The sequence below is a fragment of the Geotrypetes seraphini genome, chromosome 9 (assembly GCF_902459505.1).
Source record: "Geotrypetes seraphini chromosome 9, aGeoSer1.1, whole genome shotgun sequence".
Taxonomy (NCBI): domain Eukaryota; kingdom Metazoa; phylum Chordata; class Amphibia; order Gymnophiona; family Dermophiidae; genus Geotrypetes; species Geotrypetes seraphini.
The window spans coordinates 152,108,495-152,131,186 of NC_047092.1; the positions used below are offsets into that span (position 1 = coordinate 152,108,495).

Consider the following 22,692-nt stretch of genomic DNA (forward strand, 5'->3'; position numbering starts at 1 on the left):
CAGAATTCACTGGGGAGATTGTGCAGAATTCACTGGGCAGCCTTGTTCACAGCCTTGCTGTGAACAAGGCTGCCCTGTGAACTTCTAAAAGCTAAGTTACTCAGCATTTCATATTCTGCTCTTTTCACTGGTTTTCAGCATTATATCTGCTTAATTTCTCTTCTCATCCCTGTTTCTTACTAAAAAAAAAAAACCACAAAAAAATAAACCCTTCTCTTTCCTCTGTTAAATCTTATTTCCTCTTTCCCTTTCCCTTCATAGGAATAAGGGTAAGACTTATAGTCCCACCAACCCCAGAGACCACTATTCATATATAGAGACCCATATAATCAGGACTACTCAAATCAAGTCACTTCACAACCAATCAAGATGACCTTTATTCTATGCAATCACTGTGGTGCTTTAATTCCAAGACATACTATTTGGAGGCTTAAGGCTTGCCCCATCTGTCTTCAACTTGCCAGTATTAAGGAGGAGCTCTGCAAACTTAAACAGGAATTGAATATAATTAAAGCAGCTTCCATCACTCCACAAAATCATACCAACTTACCACCTCTACCTCAAAGAATAAAACAGCCCAGGAATAAATGGGTCACAGTAGGCTCAGGAAGACTGCGACATGTAAAACAGAAACATCCACCTTCACTGATATTACCTCTACAGAATTCCTTCGCTCCACTAGTGCACTGCGATACTCAAGAAAACAGAAGGGAGGTGGGACTGGAACCAATGAAGGTAACTCAAGAGAACAAGCGCACCCTAAGTACAAATAAAAAAGCCAAAAACAGAAAACTATTACTGTTGGGGGATTCCATCATCAGAGGCATTAACCTTGGAACACAGGGCGAGGAGACCAAAATAGTGAAATGTCTTCCAGGATCCTCAGCTACCAGGAGTTCCAGGCAAATACTGACTATAATTAAGGAAGAAACTAAGGATTTTAACACTGATGTTGTTATCCATCTGGGAACAAATGACCTGGCCAACAACTCCACACTTGCAGCACAGAAAGCTTTTCGGGAGCTTGGTGAGGGCGTGAAACCTTTTGTAAAGACTTTAGCTTTTTCTGAAATACTGCCTGCATAAAGAAAGGGAGAGCAAAGAGTGAAAAACACAGAGGACTTTAATAGATGGCTCAGAGCCTGGTGTCATCAAGAAGGCTTCAGGTACATAGGAGGATGGGGAAATACATGGAAGGACAAGAAGCTATATTGCACTGATAGGCTACATATTACTACAGCAGGAAAAAGAAACCTTGCAGAGAAATTTAGACAATATTTTTCTAGGCATTTAAACTAGAAGGTGGGGGTGGTGTATGTACGAAGGACAATTATAGAGACCACCCCCGACAAAAGAAAAGATGTGATAGTAGTAAAGGCTGCAACATAGTAGTAAAGGCTGCAACATAAGCAATATCAGCAACTCATTTCTTAGTATTGCAACGGAAAGTGAAACGACACAAAAATCCATACGAAAAAGGAGATTATTGCTGAAAAATAGCTGGAAAGCGATGACCACAAATGCTCGCAGTCTAAGCAACAAAATTCATGATCTGCAAGCCCTGATGTTAGAGGCAGATCTAGATATTGTTGCTATCACAGATACATGGTTCAGTGAATCACATGGATGGGATGCAAACATACCGGGATATAATCTTTTTAGGAAGGACAGAGATGGTCATAAAGGTGGAGGAGTAGCTCTCTATGTAAAGATCAATATCCAAGCGACCGAAATGCAAGGGACCTAGGGAGAGGAAGAAGCGATATGGATTGCTCTGAAAAGAGAAGATGGAACTTCTATCTACGTGGGTGTAGTCTATAGACCTCCGACTCATTCGCAGCAAATTGATAAGGATCTGATTGTGGATATCCAAAAGTTTGGAAGGAAAGAGGAAGTTCTGCTGTTGGGAGATTTCAACCTGCCGGATGCGGACTGGAATGTTCCGTCTGCGGAATCGGAAAGAAGTAGGGAGATTGTGGATGCCTTTCAAGAGACTCTGCTCAGACAAATGGTGACGGAACCCACAAGGGAAAAAGCGATATTGGATCTGGTCCTCACAAATGGAGAGAGTATCTCTAATGTTCGAGTGGGTGCTCACCTGGATAGTAGCGATCATCAAACGGTTTGGTTTGATATAACAGCTAAAGTGGAGAGCGGCCGCACGATACTTAAAGTCCTAGATTTCAAACGTACGGACTTTAATGCAATGGGAAAGTACCTGAAGAAAGAGCTGTTAGGATGGGAGGACATAAGAGAAGTGGAAAGACAGTGGTCTAAGCTGATAGGAGCGATAAAAATGGCTACGGACCTTTATGTGAAGAAAATCAATAAAAACAAGAGAAAAAGGAAGCCGATATGGTTCTCCAACCTAGTGGCTGAGAAAATAAAGGTGAAAGAGTTGGCGTTCATGAAATATAAAAAAACCCAAGAAGAGGAGAGCAGAAAGGACTACAGGGTGAAACTGAAAGAAGCCGAGAGAGAGATACGTTTGGCGAAGGCACAGGCGGAAGAACAAATGGCTAAAAATGTAAAAAAGGTAGATAAAAATTTTTTCTGATATATTAGTGAAAGGAGGAAGATAAAAAATGGAATTGCTAGGCTAAAAGATGCTGGGAACAAATATGTGGAGAGTGATGAGGAGAAAGCAAATGTGCTAAACAAATACTTCTGTGTTCACAGAAGAAAATCCTGGAGAAGGACCGAGATTGTCTGGCAAAGTTACACGAGAAAATGGAGTAGATTCTGCGCCGTTCAAGGAGGAGGGTGTTTATGAGCAACTTGAAAAACTGAAGGTGGACAAAGCGATGGGACCAGATTGGATCCATCCCAGGATACTAAGGGAGCTCAGAGAGGTTCTGGCGAGTCCTATTAAAGACTTGTTCAACATATCTCTGGAGACGGGAGTGATTCCTGGGGATTGGAAGAGAGCGGATGTGGTCCCTATTCATAAAAGTGGTCACAGGGATGAAGCAGGAAACTACAGGCCGGTGAGCCTCACTTCAGTTATTGGAAAAATAATGGAAGTGTTGCTGAAAGAAAGGATAGTGTACTTCCTTGAATCTAATGGGTTACAGGATCCGAGGCAACATGGCTTTACAAAAGGTAAATCGTGCCAAACGAACCTGATTGAATTTTTTGATTGGGTGACCAGAGAGCTAGATCGAGGACATATGCTAGATGTAATTTACTTGGATTTCAGCAAAGCCTTTGATACAGTTCCTCATAGGAGGCTTTTGAACAAACTTGAAGGGCTGAAGTTAGGACCCAAAGTGGTGAACTGGGTCAGAAACTGGCTGTCGGACAGACACCAGAGGGTGGTGGTTAATGGAAGTCGCTCGAAGGAAGGAAAGGTGACTAGTGGAGTCCCTCAGGGTTCGGTGCTGGGGCCAATCCTGTTCAATATGTATGTGAGTGACATTGCTGAAGGGTTAGAAGAAAAAGTGTGCCTTTTTGCAGATGATACCAAGATTTGTAACAGAGTAGACACCGAAGAGGGAGTGGAAAATATGAAAAAGGATCTGCAAAAGTTAGAGGAATGGTCTAATGCCTGGCAACTAAAATTCAATGCAAAGAAATGCAGAGTAATGCATTTGGGGATTAATAATAGGAAGGAACCGTATATGCTGGGAGGAGAGAAGCTGATATGCACGGACGGGGAGAGAGACCTTGGGGTGATAGTGTCCGAAGATCTAAAGGCGAAAAAACAGTGTGACAAGGCAGTGGCTGCTGCCAGCAGGATGCTGGACTGTATAAAGAGAGGCGTGGTCAGTAGAAGGAAGAAGGTGTTGATGCCCCTGTACAGGTCATTGGTGAGGCCCCACTTGGGAGTATTGTGTTCAGTTTTGGAGACCGTATCTGGCGAAAGACGTAAGAAGACTTGAGGCGGTCCAGAGGAGGGCGACGAAAATGATAGGAGGCTTGCGCCAGAAGACATATGAGGAGAGACTGGAAACCCTGAATATGTATACCCTAGAGGAAAGGAGAGACAGGGGAGATATGATTCAGACGTTCAAATACTTGAAGGGTATTAACGTAGAACAAAATTTTTTCCCGAGAAAGGAAAATGGTAAAACCAGAGGACATAATTTGAGGTTGAGGGGTGGTAGATTCAGGGGCAATGTTAGGAAATTCTACTTTACGGAGAGGGTAGTGGATGCCTGGAATGCGCTCCCGAGAGAGGTGGTGGAGAGTAAAACTGTGACTGAGTTCAAAGAAGCGTGGGATGAACACAGAAGATTTAGAATCAGAAAATAATATTAAATATTGAACTAGGCCAGTTACTGGGCAGACTTGCACGGTCTGTGTCTGTGTATGGCCGTTTGGTGGAGGATGGGCAGGGGAGGGCTTCAATTGCTGGGAGGGTGTAGATGGGCTGGAGTAAGTCTTAACAGAGATTTTGGCAGTTGGAACCCAAGCACAGTACCGGGTAAAGCTTTGGATTCTTGCCCAGAAGTAGCTAAGAAGAAAAATTTAAAAAAATAAAATAAAATAAAAATTTAAATTGAATCAGGTTGGGCAGACTGGATGGACCATTCGGGTCTTTATCTGCCATCATCTACTATGTTACTATGAGATGGAGCCATAATTCAAACACAGCAGCTGACGTGGCCTTCCTACACTGCACAGCTCTTTCAGAGTGCTGTCAGCATGGTTCCAAAGTCATGTGCTGTCCTGACTTTAAAAACAGCACAGGATTTTGAATATCATGCCAACTGCATGTTGCAAGACCTATACAGAAGAAAACGGGGTAAGAGGATATGTGTGAGATGGGAGTAGAGGGTGTTTGGGAAAGTGGATAGAAAAACTGGTTACTACAGTGGTAAGGAGATGTATGAATAGGGAGATAATCTAGGGAGCGAGAGACTAAGTAAAGGGTTGTGTGGCTGAGAGAAGTAACATGATGTGTGGTGCTGGGTTGTGGGGGTATATGAGTTGAGAGAGAGTCTTGAAGAGAGATGAGTTATGGTGGGACAGTGAGTCTTGAAGAGAGATGAGTTATGGTGGGACAGTGTGTATGTATGTGTATATAAATATGTATGTATATATACATACATACCATTTTTTTTTTCCAATTGCTGATATTTGTAGCAACAGCTTCGGATACCACTGTGTTGCAGCAATAAGTCAGCACTGCCTGCAGCTCAGAGCACCCCTTCTCAGTTTTGAGGGTTTCTGGGGTTGGGGTTAAGTTCCTCTACATCTAAAACTCCTTTTTCGATTAAGCTCCAACAGGGCATTTTTGCCGTGAATTTTCTGGCGGCAGCCATCTTGGATTTTTAGCAATTTGTTTTCCAGATTCCTTTATTCTGTCTCAAAACACCTCATTTTGCCTAGGAATCATCTGTAATGGATACCCCAGGTCAGTCTAGCCCCAGTTCCTGTGTTTTTTGCACAGATTTACCAGCTGAGGAGTGGCCGTGTTCCAGTGGACCTCTGCTCACTGGAACATCATCTGTGCCTTCAGGGTGTAGGGGAGCACTTCTCATACCTCCTTGTTTGTTCACATAAACTACCAATGTGGCATTGTCTGAAAATACCTTGACTGCTTTCTCTGTCAGGAAAGATTTCAACTCCTTCAGCGCCAAACGAATGGCAGTTCCAGACGATTGATGGACCATTTGCTTATCAATGGGGGTCCACTTGCCCTGGAGCAGGCAACTACAGCAGTGGGCCACTCAGGCATGAGTTGATTGCATATTCTTTGACAAGGCATCCCCCTGTAGCCACCAGTGCAAGCTGCACTTTGCCCCTGAAGTCCAGGGAAGCTTCACCTGCAGGGAGTGGTGCTTTGGAGACCACCTGGACAGAAGAGTACTGGAGCAGCTATATATAAGCTCTCACCCAGGGAACAACTTCCAGGGAGGTCATCATTGAGCACAGCACCTGAAGGCAATATCAGGCCATTGGGCTCGGATTTACTTCCTGAGCTTCTATTTGCATTGCTTGGAAAGAAAAAATTGCCTTGTTCCATGTTGAAACAGACTTCAGATATTCCAAGCACTGAATTGGCTAAAGGTGATTTTTTTGGGAAGTTGACTATCCAACCCAGGCTCTGAAGAAGATTCACCTCCCCCCCCCCCCCCCCCCGCATGCTTGCCTTCCTTTTGTGAGGGGGCTCTAATCAGCCAATCATCTAGGTAATGCATCTGGATGCCCATTCTGTTTAGGTGGGCTGCTGCAACTTCCATTACCTTGGTAAAGGTATGGAGAGCCATAGCCAGACTGAAAGGGAGTACCACAAACTGGAAATGACACTATAGAACATGGAATCTCAGATATTTCCTGTGATCGGGAAAGGTGGGGATGTGAAGGTATGCCTCTGTTAAATCCAGAGAGGCAAGGAATTCTGGAGCTACCGCTGCTATAACAGAGCAGACCGGACCACCTCCACGCAAAAGTGGGGGACCTTGAAGGCCTCATTTACCAACTTCAAATCAAAAATGGGCCTCCAGTCTTCTGTGCCTTTCGTGGACACTATGAAGTATCTGCCTGAGCCCGATTCTTCGTCAGGAACTGGTTCTATGGCATGAATATCCAAGAGTCGTATTGTCACTTGGACTGTGGCCGTCTGGCTGGAAAGTCAAGGAACAGATCTAGAAGGGGCCAAGAGAACTCTAGTGCCCCTCCTGAATAACGTCAAGAACCCCTCTAGTGCCTCTCCTGAATAACGTCCAGAACCCAATGGTCAGACAGAAACTGTTCTCATTTCCTCCCCTTCCTCAGCAAGCCCTCATCTCCCCACATGGCCAGAGTAGAGAATGTCCAGGCTTATTTTTCTCAGTAGGCAGCCTATGGATCAAGGAGAGTGGTCTCTATCCCAGAGGGCGTTCATCCTCATTGTGCGCTGTGAGAGACTAGAAATGGATCTTATGGCCACAACCATGGTAGATCACTTCTACAGTTGAAGAACCGATCAGAGAAGCACAGGGCTGGATGCCCTTGTTCAATCCTGGCTCTCCAATTTTCTTCTCTTTGTGTATCCTCAGAATAGTGAACCATCAGGGGCTGGTGATTCTAGTAGCTCTGGACTGGCCCTGTCGGCCTTGGTAAGCGGATCTAATGTGTTTGCATAGAGACAGCTATCTTAAATTACTGGTTCATCCGGGGCTCTTCAGTCAAGGCCCAGTTCCCATGGAGAATCCAGAGTTCCTGTAGATAACCCTTCCTCTGGTTTACGAAGTCGGATGTTTCTCTGCCTTTCTACTGAAGGTGGTTTATGCCTTCCAAATCAATCAAGAGATTTGTTTGCCCACCTTTCATCCCATGGGTTCAGCAAAACAGGACAGAATTTTGCAGAGGCTGGATGTGCATAGAGCCCTACTTTTTATTTAGATAGAACTAATGATTCCCAGCTCTCTGACCACCTTTTTATGTTGACCAGCCACAGAAAACAAAGCAAGCCAGCTTCCAAAGCTTTGATTGTCAGATGAATTTGCATGGCAATTTCATCTTCTTATCTTGCCTGTGGTAAACAGCCCCCTATCTCAATTGCAGCACTTACGACTAGAGGTGTGGTTGCTTCCTGGGCAGAGTTCCAGGCTGTTTGGCCTGATGAAATTTGTAGAGCAGCTACTTGGTCTACTCTCCACACTTTAACAGGGTTCTACAGAGTGACTATGGTGGCTCAAGAGGATGCTGCTTTTTGGGTCCTTGGTACTGCAAGGCAGGCTCATCTGTCTCTCCCTAGAATCAGGCGCTGCTTTGATATGTCAGCTACTGTACAGAATCCTATTTCATTACTACTGAATGAAAGATCAGGTTCTTACTTTGCTAATCTTTAAGATAGAAGACATAGGGCGGGGTGTGCAGAATCCTGCCATAGCCTTTGATTCACCTGATTCCTGCCTTGGACATTGCTAGTGTCTGTCTCTGGACCTCTTCTCCTCTATCTAAGATTTATCAGAGGCAAGACTAAAGGGATATGAGGGCTCCTTTTCCCTTTCCGTTTTGGAGGTTTTTATGGCTCTTAGTTGTACTTAGCAGGTTGGTTCCTAGCTTCTCATGTGCGTAATTTGTTCCGTGTTAAATTGTTAAATATTTGTTAATCATTATTGTTTTATCATAAGTTACAGAGCAGAACAGAATATGGTTTGTTGCTGGGGAAGCTCCCCATGCCTATCCTTCTCTTTTCTTCTGTTTCAGTGGAGCTTGATTGCTTTGGTTCCAGCTAAAGAGGGAGTTCTCCACTGCAGAAGGGGAGTAGTTCAGAGTTTTAAAGTGACACCCTTTTGCAGATTTGCCACTAATGGAAGTAACAGCTACTATACAGAATCCTGTGTGTTCTATCTGGAAAGATTATCAAGGTAAGAACCTAATCTTCCATTTTTGAGTAAATACTTCAGTAGCTATAAATATTTTTATAAATGTAATATGCAGAATTTAATAATTTTAAAATATTGTACATAGAATTTTTATATTTTTAAAAATAGATTTCCCTTTAGAATAGGTATTTCAGCTGTGGACTGCATTAATTCTTATGTTGATGCTGGTTTGTGAATCCAGGAAAAAAAAATCAAAGCACATCGTAATTAGACAGACTAGATACTTCATATGGTTTTTATCTGCAGTGGCATAGTAAAAAAAAAGGGGGGGGGGGTAGGCTGCCCCGGGCGCTGTCTTTGCAGGGGTGCCGGCGCTTCTCTTCCTCTCCGCCCCTCCCTCCCCCCACTATCAGCATCTTCGACCTGCTGCTCACGCCAGCCTTACAGCAATTTTTCTACAGAGACTTTTCCTGCGATTTGATTTGATTTCACACAGGCTCACGTTTATTTCTGTTGTGGTTTGATACGAGACCTTTACAAATTAGGGACTCCTGATGAAGGCGTGTTAACCAAAACACGGACCATGCCAGGTCCCTTGGTTTGTACAAAGGTGGTGACACTAACCGCAATATATATTTGTTTCAATAAACCTAGCCTGCATTTTGTATTCCTGTCTGCAGTTTTTTCTTTGTTCTTATTGTGCTTCACTGCAAACCAGTTGGATTGTGCTTTTGTTTTCATCTGACCTATGGTAAACAGCCACCATTTTCTTTGAGAGCACATTCCAGAAGCGTGACATGGCGGAGGCTCAGGCAGTTTCTTCCGAGTAGATCTGTAGGGCAGCTACCTGGTCCTTTCATCATACTTTTACCAAGTTTTATAGAGCGGTAGTGGCAGCCAGGAAGGTCGCTGCTTTTGGGTCCTCCATGTTGAAGGCAGGCTCAGTTGTCCCACACTAGATTCAGGGGACTGCTTTTGTACTTCCCTAGCATTCAGAACTACTAGACATATTGTACTAGAAAGAAAGATTAAGTTCTTACCTCGGTAATCTTCTTTCTTGTAGATGTGTCTAGTAGTTCTGAAACCCCACCCTGTCGGTGATTTTTATGTGCTTTCTGCCTCAGCTAGAGTCTGGGACTGGGGAATTTTTCAGCCAGTCACCTAAGATATGTTTAAGAAAAAAAAAGTAAGTGGCTACGAGCTCCATAAATGTTAATGCTGGTTGCACACAGTTGGGTTTTGTTGACTTGGTTTGTTACAGTTCTTACAGAGCAGAACAGCAGTGTGTCAGGGAGATTCCCCATACCCCTCCTTCTTATATCTCCTATTATTGTAGTTCTTGACACTTTGGTACAAACTGAAGGAGCATGGGTCAGCTCATTGGGAAGAAGGCTGAGTTGAAAGATGTATGACATCTTTCTGTAATCAACTTGCGGGTTCAGGGACATGTCCCTAGTGTTCAGGACTACTAGACACATCTACAAGAAAGAAGATTATCAAGGTAAGAACCTAATCTTTCTTGTTTCTTGACTGGCCTTCAAGATGGGCTTGAGTATTTCTGCCCTACCTCTGGGCTTGCTAACTGTTGCTTCAGCGTTGTGCTTGTCCAAATGTTCCCTAACAAATATTTTAAAGCGCAAAACAAAAACTTGCAAATGACACAAGAAACCTACTCCCATGCTCTTCATTTCTTGCTAGTAGGAGAAGAGTGGTTGTGCATTTGGCTACATAATTTCTCTTCTTTTGCTACTAAGGGTTTGGCTTGCACTTTGAACTGTGTGATACACTTTACTGCTGCTTTCATTCCAGGTACCATTTAGGCCACGAGAGGCAGAAGAGGAATGGCTGATGCACCTCTGGTTTCCTTTGCTACTGACTCAGTCTGCAGTAATGACATGAATATTAGCAAGTTGTGTTATTGATATTCATCTTATAAGCATTATTCTACCCCATCACTTTGTGTGAAAATCTATCTATATTTTAATTTATTCAAAACCAGTCACATTGATATTTTCTCTACTGAAAATGTTCAGTATGTTTCAGAGAGGAATTGATCATGAGTAGCTTGACCTTAACCCTTGTACTGCATTTAGAATTGTAAATGCTTTCTATAGTTTATATGCTTTAGTTCTGAAGTGTTCTTTTTTTCTTTTTTTAATAGCCGTTACAACCTCCAAGTGGGAGATATTTGATCAGCATGAGGAATCTGAAGAAGAAGAGAATCAAAAGTAAGGATGTTTCTCTTTTGTCAAAATATTACGCCACTGATATCGTAAAAAAATTTGTTCCAACAAATGAAGATAAAATCCGTTTCCTGGCTGTTTATTGTATCAGATAATAGCCATTGGACCTCCTGAGTTGGTTCCAGTATTTTTAATCTTTTGCCTTGTGTAAACTTTTGAAATCCACAGCCATGACTGTTTCTTCTGCCTTCTTTTGTTGTTCAACTTCTGGTTTTGATTATTTACTAGTATTTTTTTCCTCCTTCCATTTCAAACCAGTTTCATTCTGTGATATCTTTAATAACACAAATAAGATATTCTTCAAATTTTACCAACCTTCATTGTACCTCATAGGCAAGGTGGAGTAGCCAGTGTCCTAAGCACAAGTTCTTCTGTGTGATTTATGCTATGTACTCAGGGCTGGATGCACAAAAATTGTTAAAATCCTGTGGGTTGCTGTGGGGCCGATTAATTGTCAGATTTGAAAATGACAATTTATGTTCAAACAAATTTGCATGCAAATTAGTTTCCTAGAGTTCCACCGTAATCCCATCCAATCAGTCATCGGAGAAAGCGACTGACATGCACAGAGCTGGCAAGGGAAGTCCTGAAGTAGCCTCCTGCTCAGCTGATCGGGACCCAGGATGCACTGGGAAGGGGCCTAAGGCCCTGATTGGCCCAGGTACCTAAGGCCCCTCCCTTAGGAGAGGCCTTAGGCATTTCCCAGTGCATCCCAGGATGCATTGGGAAGGGGAAAGCCCACCATTTTGAAAAGGCAGGCCTCCCAGTAAGAGGGAGTGAAATTAAAAGGCCTTCCTCAATGATCAAACATATATTTGAATATGTAGAACATGGAAAATTATGCTCAGAGACCTAAGGTGCAAGCAGAGATCAAGCCCCCAAAGCACCTCACCACCCAATCATTGCAAGTTCTTCCATTTTGTCAATTTATACCCATAAATAATAATTTATATAGCTGTAACATTTATAGCTCAAAAAGGTTATTATTCAATGTGAAACACTTATCTTATTTGAAGGTTCCAATATGCCATGTTTTGATTACTGCTTCAGGGAACTAGACAGCAAATTTTCAAAATTAGTATATTACAGCAAGAGAGGTTTTTGGTTTCTGATTATTTGTTTGTTGAATTTCTCAAAATAACACCAAAGCGCTTCTTAACGGAGCCGTCAAATAAGGGCAGTCCAAAGAAATTGATGGAGAAATGACAGACGAGATTAAACGCAACTGCAAGGGAGGCAACACAGTTATCATGGGTGACTTCAACTATCCGGAAATAGGCTGGAACCTAGGCACCTCCCGCTGCATTAGAGAGACCAATTTCTTGGATGCTATAGGCGATTGCATCCTGGAACAACTTGTCAAGGAAAATACTAGAGGAAATGCAATTCTGGACTTAATTCTAAATGGCAGCACAAGATGTAGAAGTAGAAGGGACGCTGGGTAGCAGCGATCACAATATGATCCACTTTGATCTGGACGCAGGGGAGAAACATTGTTCCAAAACGACAGCCATGGCACTGAACTTCCGAAAAGGGAATTACGAAGGGATGAGACTCATGGTAGGGAAGTAGATTAAGAAGAGGATAAGCACTGTAAAAACGCTAGAGCAAGCTTGGTCCCTTTTTAAGGACACAGTCACCGAGGCGCAAAATCTGTATATACTGCGTATCAACAAGGGATCCAAGAGGAAAAAGAACAAAGAACCGGCATGGCTCACTGTAGAGGTGAAGGAAGCAATCGGAGACAAGAAAACTTAATTTAAGGAAAAGGTCAAAAACAGATGAAAACTGGAACAAGCAGAAACAACATCAATGCAGGTGCCATAAGACGGTAAAAGGGGCCAAAAGAGACTACGAGGAAAAAATAGCCAAGGAGACGAAGAACTTCAAGCCGTTGTTTCGATATATTAAGGGGAAACGACCCGCAAAGGAAGTGGTGGGACTGTTGGATGACCATGGAATAAAGGGAGCGCTAAAGAAGGACAAAGCAATCGCTGACTAACTGAACACATTTTTTGCATCTGTATTTACCGAAGAAGATGTACGCAGCATACTGGAACCCATCAGGCTATATGCTGGAAACGAAGACGGAAAGCTGAAGGATTGACGGTCAGTCTAGAGGAGGTATGTAGGCAGATTGATAGGCTTAAGAGCGATAAATCCCCGGGACCGGATGGCATCCATCCGAGGGTCATCAAGGAACTGAAAGGGATCATAGCTGAACTGCTTCAACTAATAGCCAATCTGTCGATCAAATTGGGAAAGATTCCGGAAGACTGGAAGGTGGCGAATGTTACACCGATCTTCAAGAAAGGTTCGAGGGGAGATCCTGGGAACTACAGACCGGTGAGTCTGACCTCAGTACCGGGAAAGATGGTAGAGTCACTGATAAAGGACAGCATCATTGATCACCTTGACGGACACGGGCTGATGAGGACCAGTCAGCACGGTTTTAGCAAAGGCAGATCGTGTTTGATGAACTTGCTGCACTTCTTTGAGGGGAGTAAACAGACAGATAGACAAGGGCGATCCGGTCGATATTGTATATCTGAACTTAAGAATTGCCGCTGCTGGGTCAGACCAGTGGTCCATCGTGCCCAGCAGTCCACTCCCGCAGCAGCCCTTAGGTCAAAGACCAGTGTTCTAACTGATTCTAGCCTTACTTGCGTGCGTTCTGGTTCAGCAGGAACTTGTCTAACTTTGTCTTGAATCCTTGAAGGGTGCTTTCCCCTATAACAGCCTCCGGAAGAGCGTTCCAGTTTTCTACCACTCTCTGGGTGAAGAAGAACTTCCTAATTTTTGTACGGAATCTATCCCTTTTAACGTTTTCTCTACCTTGGAGAGAGTGAACAACCTGTCTTTATCGACTACATCTATTCCCTTCATTATCTTGAATGTTTCGATCATGTCCCCTCTGTCTCCTCTTTTCAAGGGGGGGGAGGGGTTCCGGATGGCCAAGGCATGAGGGAATGTACTTCCCTCCAACCAAATTTTTTTTAAAGTTTGGGTGGGGGCACAACTTTTTTTTTTTTTTAAATGTGGACAGATATTGTGTGTGTGTCTGTGCCCTTTAAAGAAAGAAAAAGCTGGCTTTTTTAATGCTACCAGCAACTCCAGACTTGGAGATTTCGGAGCATTAAAAACCAGTGCTTCATTTTGGGCATCGATCAGAGTGTTCATTTTAATACTGATGAACTTGTTTGTTTATTTTAAAAATTTATATACCACATAAAACTATGCGGTTAACATATTGGTTAGACCGGGGGTCGGCAACCTGCGGCTCCAGAGCCGCATGCGGCTCTTTTCCACCTTTGCTGCGGCTCCGGTAGTGTGTCACGCAAGCATGCAGCTTACAAGTCCGGCGTCGCGGCGGGAAATAGCCATGCTGAGCAGTGAGCTCAGCACATACACAGATGAAAGCCTTGCTTGCTGATTGGTCCGGCGGCCCCGCCCCGCCGTGCCGCCGGACCAATCAGCAAGCAAGGCTTTCATCTGTGTAGTGCTGAGCTCACTGCTCAGCATGGCTATTTCCCGCCGCGACGCTGGACTTGTAAGGTGCACGTCTGAAAAAGAAATCATCCTGGCCGGGGTCGGTGTCATGCTCCGGAGATCTACAGCCTTCCTATCTCCCTCTCCCTTCTACCTGCTTCCGGCCACATCCCCTGCTCCGCGGCTCTCTTCGGCAACTCAGCAGCAGCTTCTGACGTCGGGGCCTACCCTCTGCGAGTCCCGCTTGTTTCAACTTCCTTTTTCCACAAAGGCGGGACTCGTAGAGGGAAGGCCTCGATGTCGGTAGCTTGTCTTGATCACCGCTGCTGACAAGTTGCTGAAGAGAGCCGCGGAGCAGGGGGGTGTTGCCAGGTGCAGGTAGAAGGGAGAGGGCCAGATGCAGGACTCGTGGGTGAGGGAGCAGAAGAGAGAGAGAAAGAGAGAGGGGAGGGAAACAAAAGGAAATCTTTCATACTGGGCTGGGCCGGAGTGGAGGGAGGGTGGAAAGATTCTGGCTACAGGGTGCATTAACAAAGGAAAAGGGGGGAAAGCTGAAAATGGAGATAGTGACACAAAGAAAAGAAAGAGTAAGCAGGACCTACTGAATAAGGATAGAGATACAGAGGGGACATGAAGAGGAGGTGAAATAGAGACATAGAAGTAATGCTGAAAAAGTGTGTGGGGGGGAGATAAAGACATTGAAAGGGCAAATGGTGAACATGGGGTAAAGACAAGGACAGAGACAAATGAAGATTCTGAAAAAGTGGTGAGATAGGGATATAGGTGAGATGGACACAAAGAAGGGTGATGCTGGAAAATAGGTGGAATGGTAATTCTGACAGACACAGAAGGGAAATGCTGGATCAAGGAGAGATGGAGCTCAGGCTGGATGGAATGAGGAGAAATGCCTTGTTGGCCCGGAACTTCCTCTCCTACGTCAGAATTGACGTCAGGGAGCGGAATGCTGGTCAGCGCAACACTTCTGCAGGGAAAGCTTGGGACGGCGGTGGCTTGGGGGCTGTTCCCCGATTGCGGTGGCAGCAAACCGAGTGGCTTGGGGGACGGCACGGAGACAGAAAGAAGGGGGAACAGGGAGACAGAAAGAAAAAGTTGGGGGAGAGAATGAGGTCTAGAGGAGAGGAAACATACAGGAGGCTGAAAGAAAGGAAGAAAGATTGGATGCACAGTCAGAAGAAGAAAGTGCAACCAGAGACTCATGAAATCACCAAATAGCAAAGGTAGGAAAAATGATTTTATTTTCAATTTAGTGATCCTGTATATAGCATTAAGATAAGAAACAATATATGCAGTGTTAGATTTGTTTTATAATGGTTTTGCGGCTCCAAGTTTTTTTTTCTTTTCGAAAACGGGTCCAAGTGGCTCTTTATGTCTTAAAGGTTGCAGACCCCTGGGTTAGACACATGGAAAAAAATTTTTTTTGTTTTTGTAATATCGCTGTCTGTATAGAGTCTCTTCTCTGTAAACTGCTCTGAACTGTTTGTGGTATTGTGGTATATAAAAATAAAGTTATTATTATACTAATCATCCTTTAGTCGCATGGATATTAACAAACATCTTATGAATTAAACATTCAGTAATAAAACTGTAAAAAGTTAAAACCCAGATATTCATTAGCATTGTATCTTACAGGAAGAACAGAAGTAGCAACATTTTCTTAGGAAAGCATTAACAAAGAGCTGCATTTTCAACATTTTCTTAAAGTTGATCTTTCCAACACAAAATCGCAGTATGCCTGGCAGAGCATTCCAGAGTTTGACACCTGCCAATGACATCATTGATGCTTCAATTCTTACATGAATAATAGGCATCCTCCCTTCTAAACTTGTTGTAATATATTTACATACGATTATCGGAGGCTGCTACAAGCCACGGAAAAGACCACAATTTTCCATTTTGTGTATCAATAGATGAAATACTTTGATGCTAAACCTGTTAACATTGGTTTAGAAACTATCATTAAACATAGAGTGAAATTTTTGCATCTAGGCCTCAGTTCATTAAAAGCTTTCTGATATTTAGAATGAGGTATGTGGCATACATTAAAAATTACATGATGATTGTTTAAGCCATAGATTCAAATTCAGAGTTTAGCCATGTCAAATTGTGCATAAGAATACATCATACCTTATACATGGTCAAAAATGTGTATATTGTGTATACATTTGTCTAGAGTAACATTTTCTACTACTTATGGTTAAAGGAGCACTTGTCTTCTTTAATAGGGACATGGTGTCATGGACTTTAAGGAGGCTGTATCGTTAGTTTGCTAACAGTGTAGTATTTTATTGAAATAATGTTTTATATTAGCTATAGAGTGTTTTTATTGCCTTGCAAAATTTGGATTATTTTTGTAATAATTTTTCTTGTTAAATCACAAAGCCAAGAAGAAGAAAGTGAGGATGAAGATGATACACAGAGTTCTAAGTCTGAAGAGCAGTTTTACTCTAACCCAATCAAAGATGATATGTCTGAATCTAAATCAATGAAATATTTGGAAATGAATGAAGAAAAACGTGCCAAACTTCGGGAAATTGAGGTCAGTGCTACAATGGAAATTAATCTTTCTTAGATGGTAGGAAAAAAAGATTTGTTTTGTTTGTGTTGTCACTTTAATTTTTATGCTAATAAAACCTTGTCCCATTTAATATGTTGGCCGTGTTTTATAGTTGGCTACAGTTGCAATTAGCACTCCTGGTAGAATTCTGTGCAAAATTTGCAAATTCTGCAAGTTTATTTGAAAACATTTAAACAATATTTTTGCTAATTATTATCCAGAATTTCGGTACAATTCAGTATTTTCATGAAATCATACTAGAGAAAAAAAGAGCCTTCAAGTTTTTCTAGCTTAATGACTTCTAACAACACATTTTTTGTAAAAGCCCACCTTAGTGAAGTTTGGTTTGTTTTCATAGTACTTCTCTTTGTCTTTGTTGTAGAAAACGTTTCTGAAAGCTGACATATTTCAATAAATTCAGAATAGAAAACTTTTCTAACTTGTGTGATCTGAGCAGTTTATTTTTATTTAGGTCCCAAAGTCTCTCTTCTGCTTTTCTTTGGTTTTTTTCATAATTGCCTTCCCAGGATTGCCTGTCCATTTTACATTTTTGTTCCTATCTGTCCTGTCCAGTATAGATCCCTTGTCTCTATCCTGAATTTCGTCTCTCTGTGTCCCTCTCCATACTCCGGCATCTATTATCTCTTGTCAGAATTGCCCCTTTTTAAGCAATGTCCCTGTGTCTAGCAGCCCTTCGATGCCCCTGTCTCAATGCTCTCTCCCGATCAAGCATTCTTCATGTCTGTTCCTCTCCATGCTCAGCATTTCTTCAGTGTCCCTGTCTTTGTGCTCAGTCCCCATCTAGGATCTCTTCTCTGTTTCTTTGCCCCTCGATGTACAGGATCTTCCAATCCTGAACCAGCCTCTCTCCTCTACCCCTTCAAGTCTACATCTCTCATCCCTCTCCTCTATCCCTTTCCAAGCTAGAATCTCTTGCCCACCGCCAGCCAACATCTCATGCTATCTCTCTATATCCCCATGAGCCAGCATTTCTCTATAGATAGCACATTCTCTTACCCTTGCCTCTCCCAGCCAGCATCTTGCACCCTTGCTCCCCCCCCCCGACCAGCATCTCTTTCACCCTTGCTCTTCCCACTCCCCGGGCCAGCATCTCTTCCACACTTGCCCCCATCCCCCAGACCAGCATCATTTTCACTCTTGCCCACCCCCAGGGCCAGCATCTCTTTCACCCTTGCCCTCCCACCCCCTAGGCCAGCATCTCTCTCAACCCTATCTCACCCCCCCGGGTCAGCATCTCTTTTACCCTTGCCACCCCCCCCGGGTCAGCATCTCTTTTACCCTTGCCACCCCCCCCCGGGTCAGCATCTCTTTTACCCTTGCCACCACCCCCCGGGCCAGCATCTCTTTCACCCCTGACTCACCCCCTCCGAAGCCAGCATCTCTTGGCCCTCCCCCCTCCAACTTCTGACTCTCTCCCCATTGTCCTCAATCCAGCAGTACCTCAGTGACACAGATTCATGAGGCAACCTGCTGCGGGCTCTGCAGGCTTCCTCTACCGCGGTCTCTCCTGAAGAAAGAGGAAGTGACATCATCAAGTGGGAACACAGTAGAGGGAAGCCTGCAGAGCCTGAAGATGTTACTGGCAGCAATTCTGGCCCAAAGAGGGAGTAATTCTGCACAGAACACAGGTATTTCTGTGTGTCTGGGGAATTCTGCACAAATTCTGCATTGTGCAGTTGTGCATAATTCCACCAGGTGTGAATTAGCTTGTTTAATGAATTTCATATCTTCTCTCTTTTGAATTGTGTGTAGTTAGTTACTGACCCCTCAGGTCCATAATATGCTGTGAAAAAGTAAGAGGTTTGTTACTTTATAAATAAGAATAAAACCACAAGTTTGGATTAGAAAGTGGTGCTAGTTTTAAGAGATCAGAAAGTGATGTATTTTGTTTTCTAAGCATTTCTGCCAGTTCCTTTTAAAACCTTTCTTACCATTGCTGGTTTAATTAGGAGAAACTATGTAACTTGAATTTAGGGAATCCCTTAAGTGCCCAATATTTCAAGGAAGGGGAAGGTAGCTTTGGAAACTGGAATATTTGTTTGGCTGAGCAGCACAATATTCTGAGTTTTTAAAAATCTTGTTCATAATTGTATTTAGTTAAAAGTAATGAAGTTTCAAGATGAATTGGAATCTGGAAAGAGGCTCAGGAAAGCAGGTCAGAGCTTTCAAGAACAAGTTGAACACTACAGGGATAAGCTGCTTCAGAGGGTAAGTTGTTTTTTTGTGAGTCTTTTTCCCTCCACCCCCCCCCCCCCACTTATTTTTCTTCGTTTCAGCTTTCTGTTGTTCTGAGGGGTTGGATCTGTGCCACTATGCAACTGAATATGATTTCGGCATCAGATTGGTAATAGATTAAAATTTCCTTGTGGTCTCACTTGGTGATTTCCAGCAAGCCAGAAGTTAGTACATAATTGGTGTTAATTTGGGCATGGAAGTCCTGAGAAAAGCAATTTTTAGGGACTGGAACATCAGTTTGGTTTTTTTTTTTTTCCTTCTTTCTTTTCTTTCATCTTTTGAACTGTTTCTTGTTTTGTTTGTGTTAGGTTTTTTTGACTGCATGGCAGTGGTCCAGAGCCTCAAAGCCCTCCTCCCTCAAGCAGTTCGTAGCTGCTTCAAGGATTGAGGGAGGGAGGATTTGCAGCTCAGGATGGTGCTTTGGGTTGGGAGGGAGATGGGGCTCATGGCTCAGGACTGCTGTCGCTTGTAGTTCTTCAGGGCTTAAGGGAGGTTTGCAGCTCAGCACCGCTGCCACTGATACTTCAGGGAACTTCCCCTCCCCCCATCGAGAGGTTGTGTTGTTTGTTTGTTTTTGCTGGTGGTTTGAGAGTCATGGTTAACTGAGACCCAGTTAATTGAGACTCTACTGTTTAGTATCAACCTGTGTCTTTTTGCTCTCTTTGAGCACTTATTGTTTTTGTTCTAACTGCTTTAAATTATCGTATTTCAAATTTTGCCTTTTCTCTACTTTCATACATAATTAACCAGGGTACAGTTTTTACTCTTATCACAAACATTTTTCCTAAAAACTTAACCAAAAATACCCAGCTGTATAATGTTATATGATTTTAAATGCAAACAGTTCATTGATGCAGTAGCCAGCAACAAGAACTTTATGGGTCTTGGAGAGACCTGGATTCTTTAAAAATTTGTGATGTCCTTTACTGAACCAACATGAGAATTATCCAAAGACGTAAATCTATATGAACTGTGGTTGCATTGTCATTTGAATTAAAATTTTCTGTTTACTCATCTTTTATATCGCCAACCTTTGGGCAATGGAAAATCAAAAAGTGTAGCTCAGGGATAGGGAACTCCTGTCCTCGAGAGCCGTATTCCAGTCAGGTTTTCAGGATTTCCCCAATGAATATGCATTGAAAACAGTGCATGCAAATAGATCTCAAGCATATTCATTGGGGAAATCCTGAAAACCCGACTGGAATACGGCTCTCGAGGACCGGAGTTCCCTACCCCTGGTGTAGCTATTCGAGTAGAAATTCTATGATGAGAAAAAATAAATTGATCTACTAAGTAGGCTGGAGCCAAACCAGATGTTAATAACACAAGCAACCAAACTTAAACTGCGTTCTACCTTCCATGGGGAGCCAGTACAACTCCCTGTAATAAGGAGTTATATGGTCCAATTTTTTCAATTTAAAAATTAAACGGACTGCTGTGTTCTGTATTAGTTGAAGTCAAACCAGATTTTTTGGTTACCAGCCAAATGGACAATATTACAATAGTCCAGAGTACTCAGGACAAGGGATTGAACTACCGTATTTTCGCGGATATAACGCGCACCTGTGTAAAACGCGCACAGGGGTATAGCGCGCAGAAATCACGATGATATGTACCAAAACTTTTCTATACCGCGCTCAGGCATATAACGCGCATGATGCCCGACGCTCCTTTCGCCCGCCCTGACTTTCCGTGCGCTGTCCCGACTCTCCGTTCACCCCCCCTGACTTCCGTGCACTGCCCTGACTTTCCGTGCGCTGTCCCGACTCTCCGTTCACCCCCCCTGACTTTCTGTGCACTGTCCCCCCTTGAAGTCCTGTCCCCCCTTGAAGGTCTGTCCCCATCCTGAAAGCCTGATGCCCCCCCCCCGACGTCCGATACATCCCCCCCCCGGCAGGACCACTCGCACCCTCACCCCGAAGGACCGCCGACTCCCCAACAATATCGGGCCAGGAGGGAGCCCAAACCCTCCTGGCCACAGCGACCCCCTAACCCCACCCCGCACTACATTACGGGCAGGAGGGATCCCAGGCCCTCCTGCCCTCGACGCAAACCCCCCTCCCTCCAACGACCGCCCCCCCCAAGAACCTCCGCCCGTCCCCCAGCCGACCCGCGACCCCCCTGGCCGACCCCCACGACCCCCCCACCCCCCTTCCCCGTACCTTTGGAAGTTGGCCGGACAGACGGGAGCCAAACCCGCCTGTCCGGCAGGCAGCCAACGAAGAAATGAGGCCGGATTGGCCCATCCGTCCTAAAGCTCCGCCTACTGGTGGGGCCTAAGGCGCGTGGGCCAATCAGAATAGGCCCTGGAGCCTTAGGTCCCACCTGGGGGCGCGGCCTGAGGCACATGGGCCAAACCCGACCATGTGTCTCAGGCCGCGCCCCCAGGTGGGACCTAAGGCTCCAGGGCCTATTCTGATTGGCCCACGCGCCTTAGGCCCCACCAGTAGGCGGAGCTTTAGGACGGATGGGCCAATCCGGCCTCATTTCTTCGTTGGCTGCCTGCCGGACAGGCGGGTTTGGCTCCCGTCTGTCCGGCCAACTTCCAAAGGTACGGGGAAGGGGGGTGGGGGGGTCGGCCAGGGGGGTCGCGGGTCGGCTGGGGGACGGGCGGAGGTTCTTGGGGGGGGGCGGTCGTTGGAGGGAGGGGGGTTTGCGTCGAGGGCAGGAGGGCCTGGGATCCCTCCTGCCCGTAATGTAGTGCGGGGTGGGGTTAGGGGGTCGCCGTGGCCAGGAGGGTTTGGGCTCCCTTCTGGCCCAACTACACAAAGGTACGGGGAAGGCGGGTGGGGGTGTCGTGGGGGTCGGCCAGGGGGGTCGCGGGTCGGCTGGGGGACGGGCGGAGGTTCTTGGGGGGGGCGGTCGTTGGAGGGAGGGGGGTTTGCGTCGAGGGCAGGAGGGCCTGGGATCCCTCCTGCCCGTAATGTAGTGCGGGGTGGGGTTAGGGGGTCGCCGTGGCCAGGAGGGTTTGGGCTCCCTCCTGGCCCGATATTGTCGGGAAGTCGGCGGTCCTTCGGGGTGGGGGTGCGAGTGGTCCTGCCGGGGGGGGGGGATGTATCGGACGTCGGGGAGTCGGCCGGGCAAGAGGGCTTGGGCTCCCTCTTGCTCCGATCGTGGATGCGGGTGCGGGTGGGAGCGCGTGCGAGCGGTCGTTCGGGGTGGGAGCGCGAGCGGTCCTGCTGGGGGGGTGAATCGGGCGTCGGGCGGGGTGGGAACTATGTTTAAAAACTTTTCTATACCGCGCTCAGGCATATAACGCGCGAGGGGTATGCGCGGTACGTAAAATCACGTATAACGCGCGCGTTATATCCGCGAAAATACGGTAGTAATCTGAATGATTTGTCATCAAAATTCGATCTGATCACCCTTAAGTTTCCAAAGCATAAAAGAACATTTTTTTCACCAGTGCATCAACTTGATTTATCTTTGATAGGCGTTTATTTAGATAGAAATCTATTATTTTGATGGTAGATACAATGAGCTATATGATTCCATTTAGAGTCATATTGATTTCTTCACAATTATGTGGAGAGGCTAAAAAAAATTGTCTTAATATGGATTCAACTTTAATTTAAAATCTCTCATCCAATTATCAAGCAACAAAATCACTGATATAAACTGAGTAACTGTAGATAATTGTTAAGTTAAACGGATTATGAAGGTGATATTGTCAGCATAACGATATACAGTCAAACCTGGTTTGCGAGTAACCCGGTTTGTGAGTGTTTTGCAAGACGAGCAAAACATTCTCGCAAATTGTGACTCGCAAACCGAGCATTGACTCGATTTGCGAGCATCGCTCCCTCCCCCACCCACCTGTGAATGCCCCCCCTCCCGCGAACCAGCATCCCCCGCCCACCCAAACAGA

At 44.7% G+C, this 22,692-nt stretch overlaps 1 protein-coding gene across 4 annotated transcripts in view; it reads left to right on the plus strand.

Annotated features, from left to right (window-relative positions):
* The window catches only part of U2SURP (U2 snRNP associated SURP domain containing), a 221,630-nt gene that overhangs the window by 171,523 nt on the left and 27,415 nt on the right, over positions 1-22,692 (plus strand). For all 4 annotated transcript variants that reach the window (XM_033957623.1, XM_033957621.1, XM_033957622.1 and 1 more), the window contains 3 exons: positions 10,423-10,489; positions 16,394-16,550; positions 18,687-18,797. In XM_033957623.1, the coding sequence (XP_033813514.1) occupies positions 10,423-10,489; positions 16,394-16,550; positions 18,687-18,797 (335 nt within the window). The remainder of the gene's footprint in view (positions 1-10,422; positions 10,490-16,393; positions 16,551-18,686; positions 18,798-22,692) is intronic.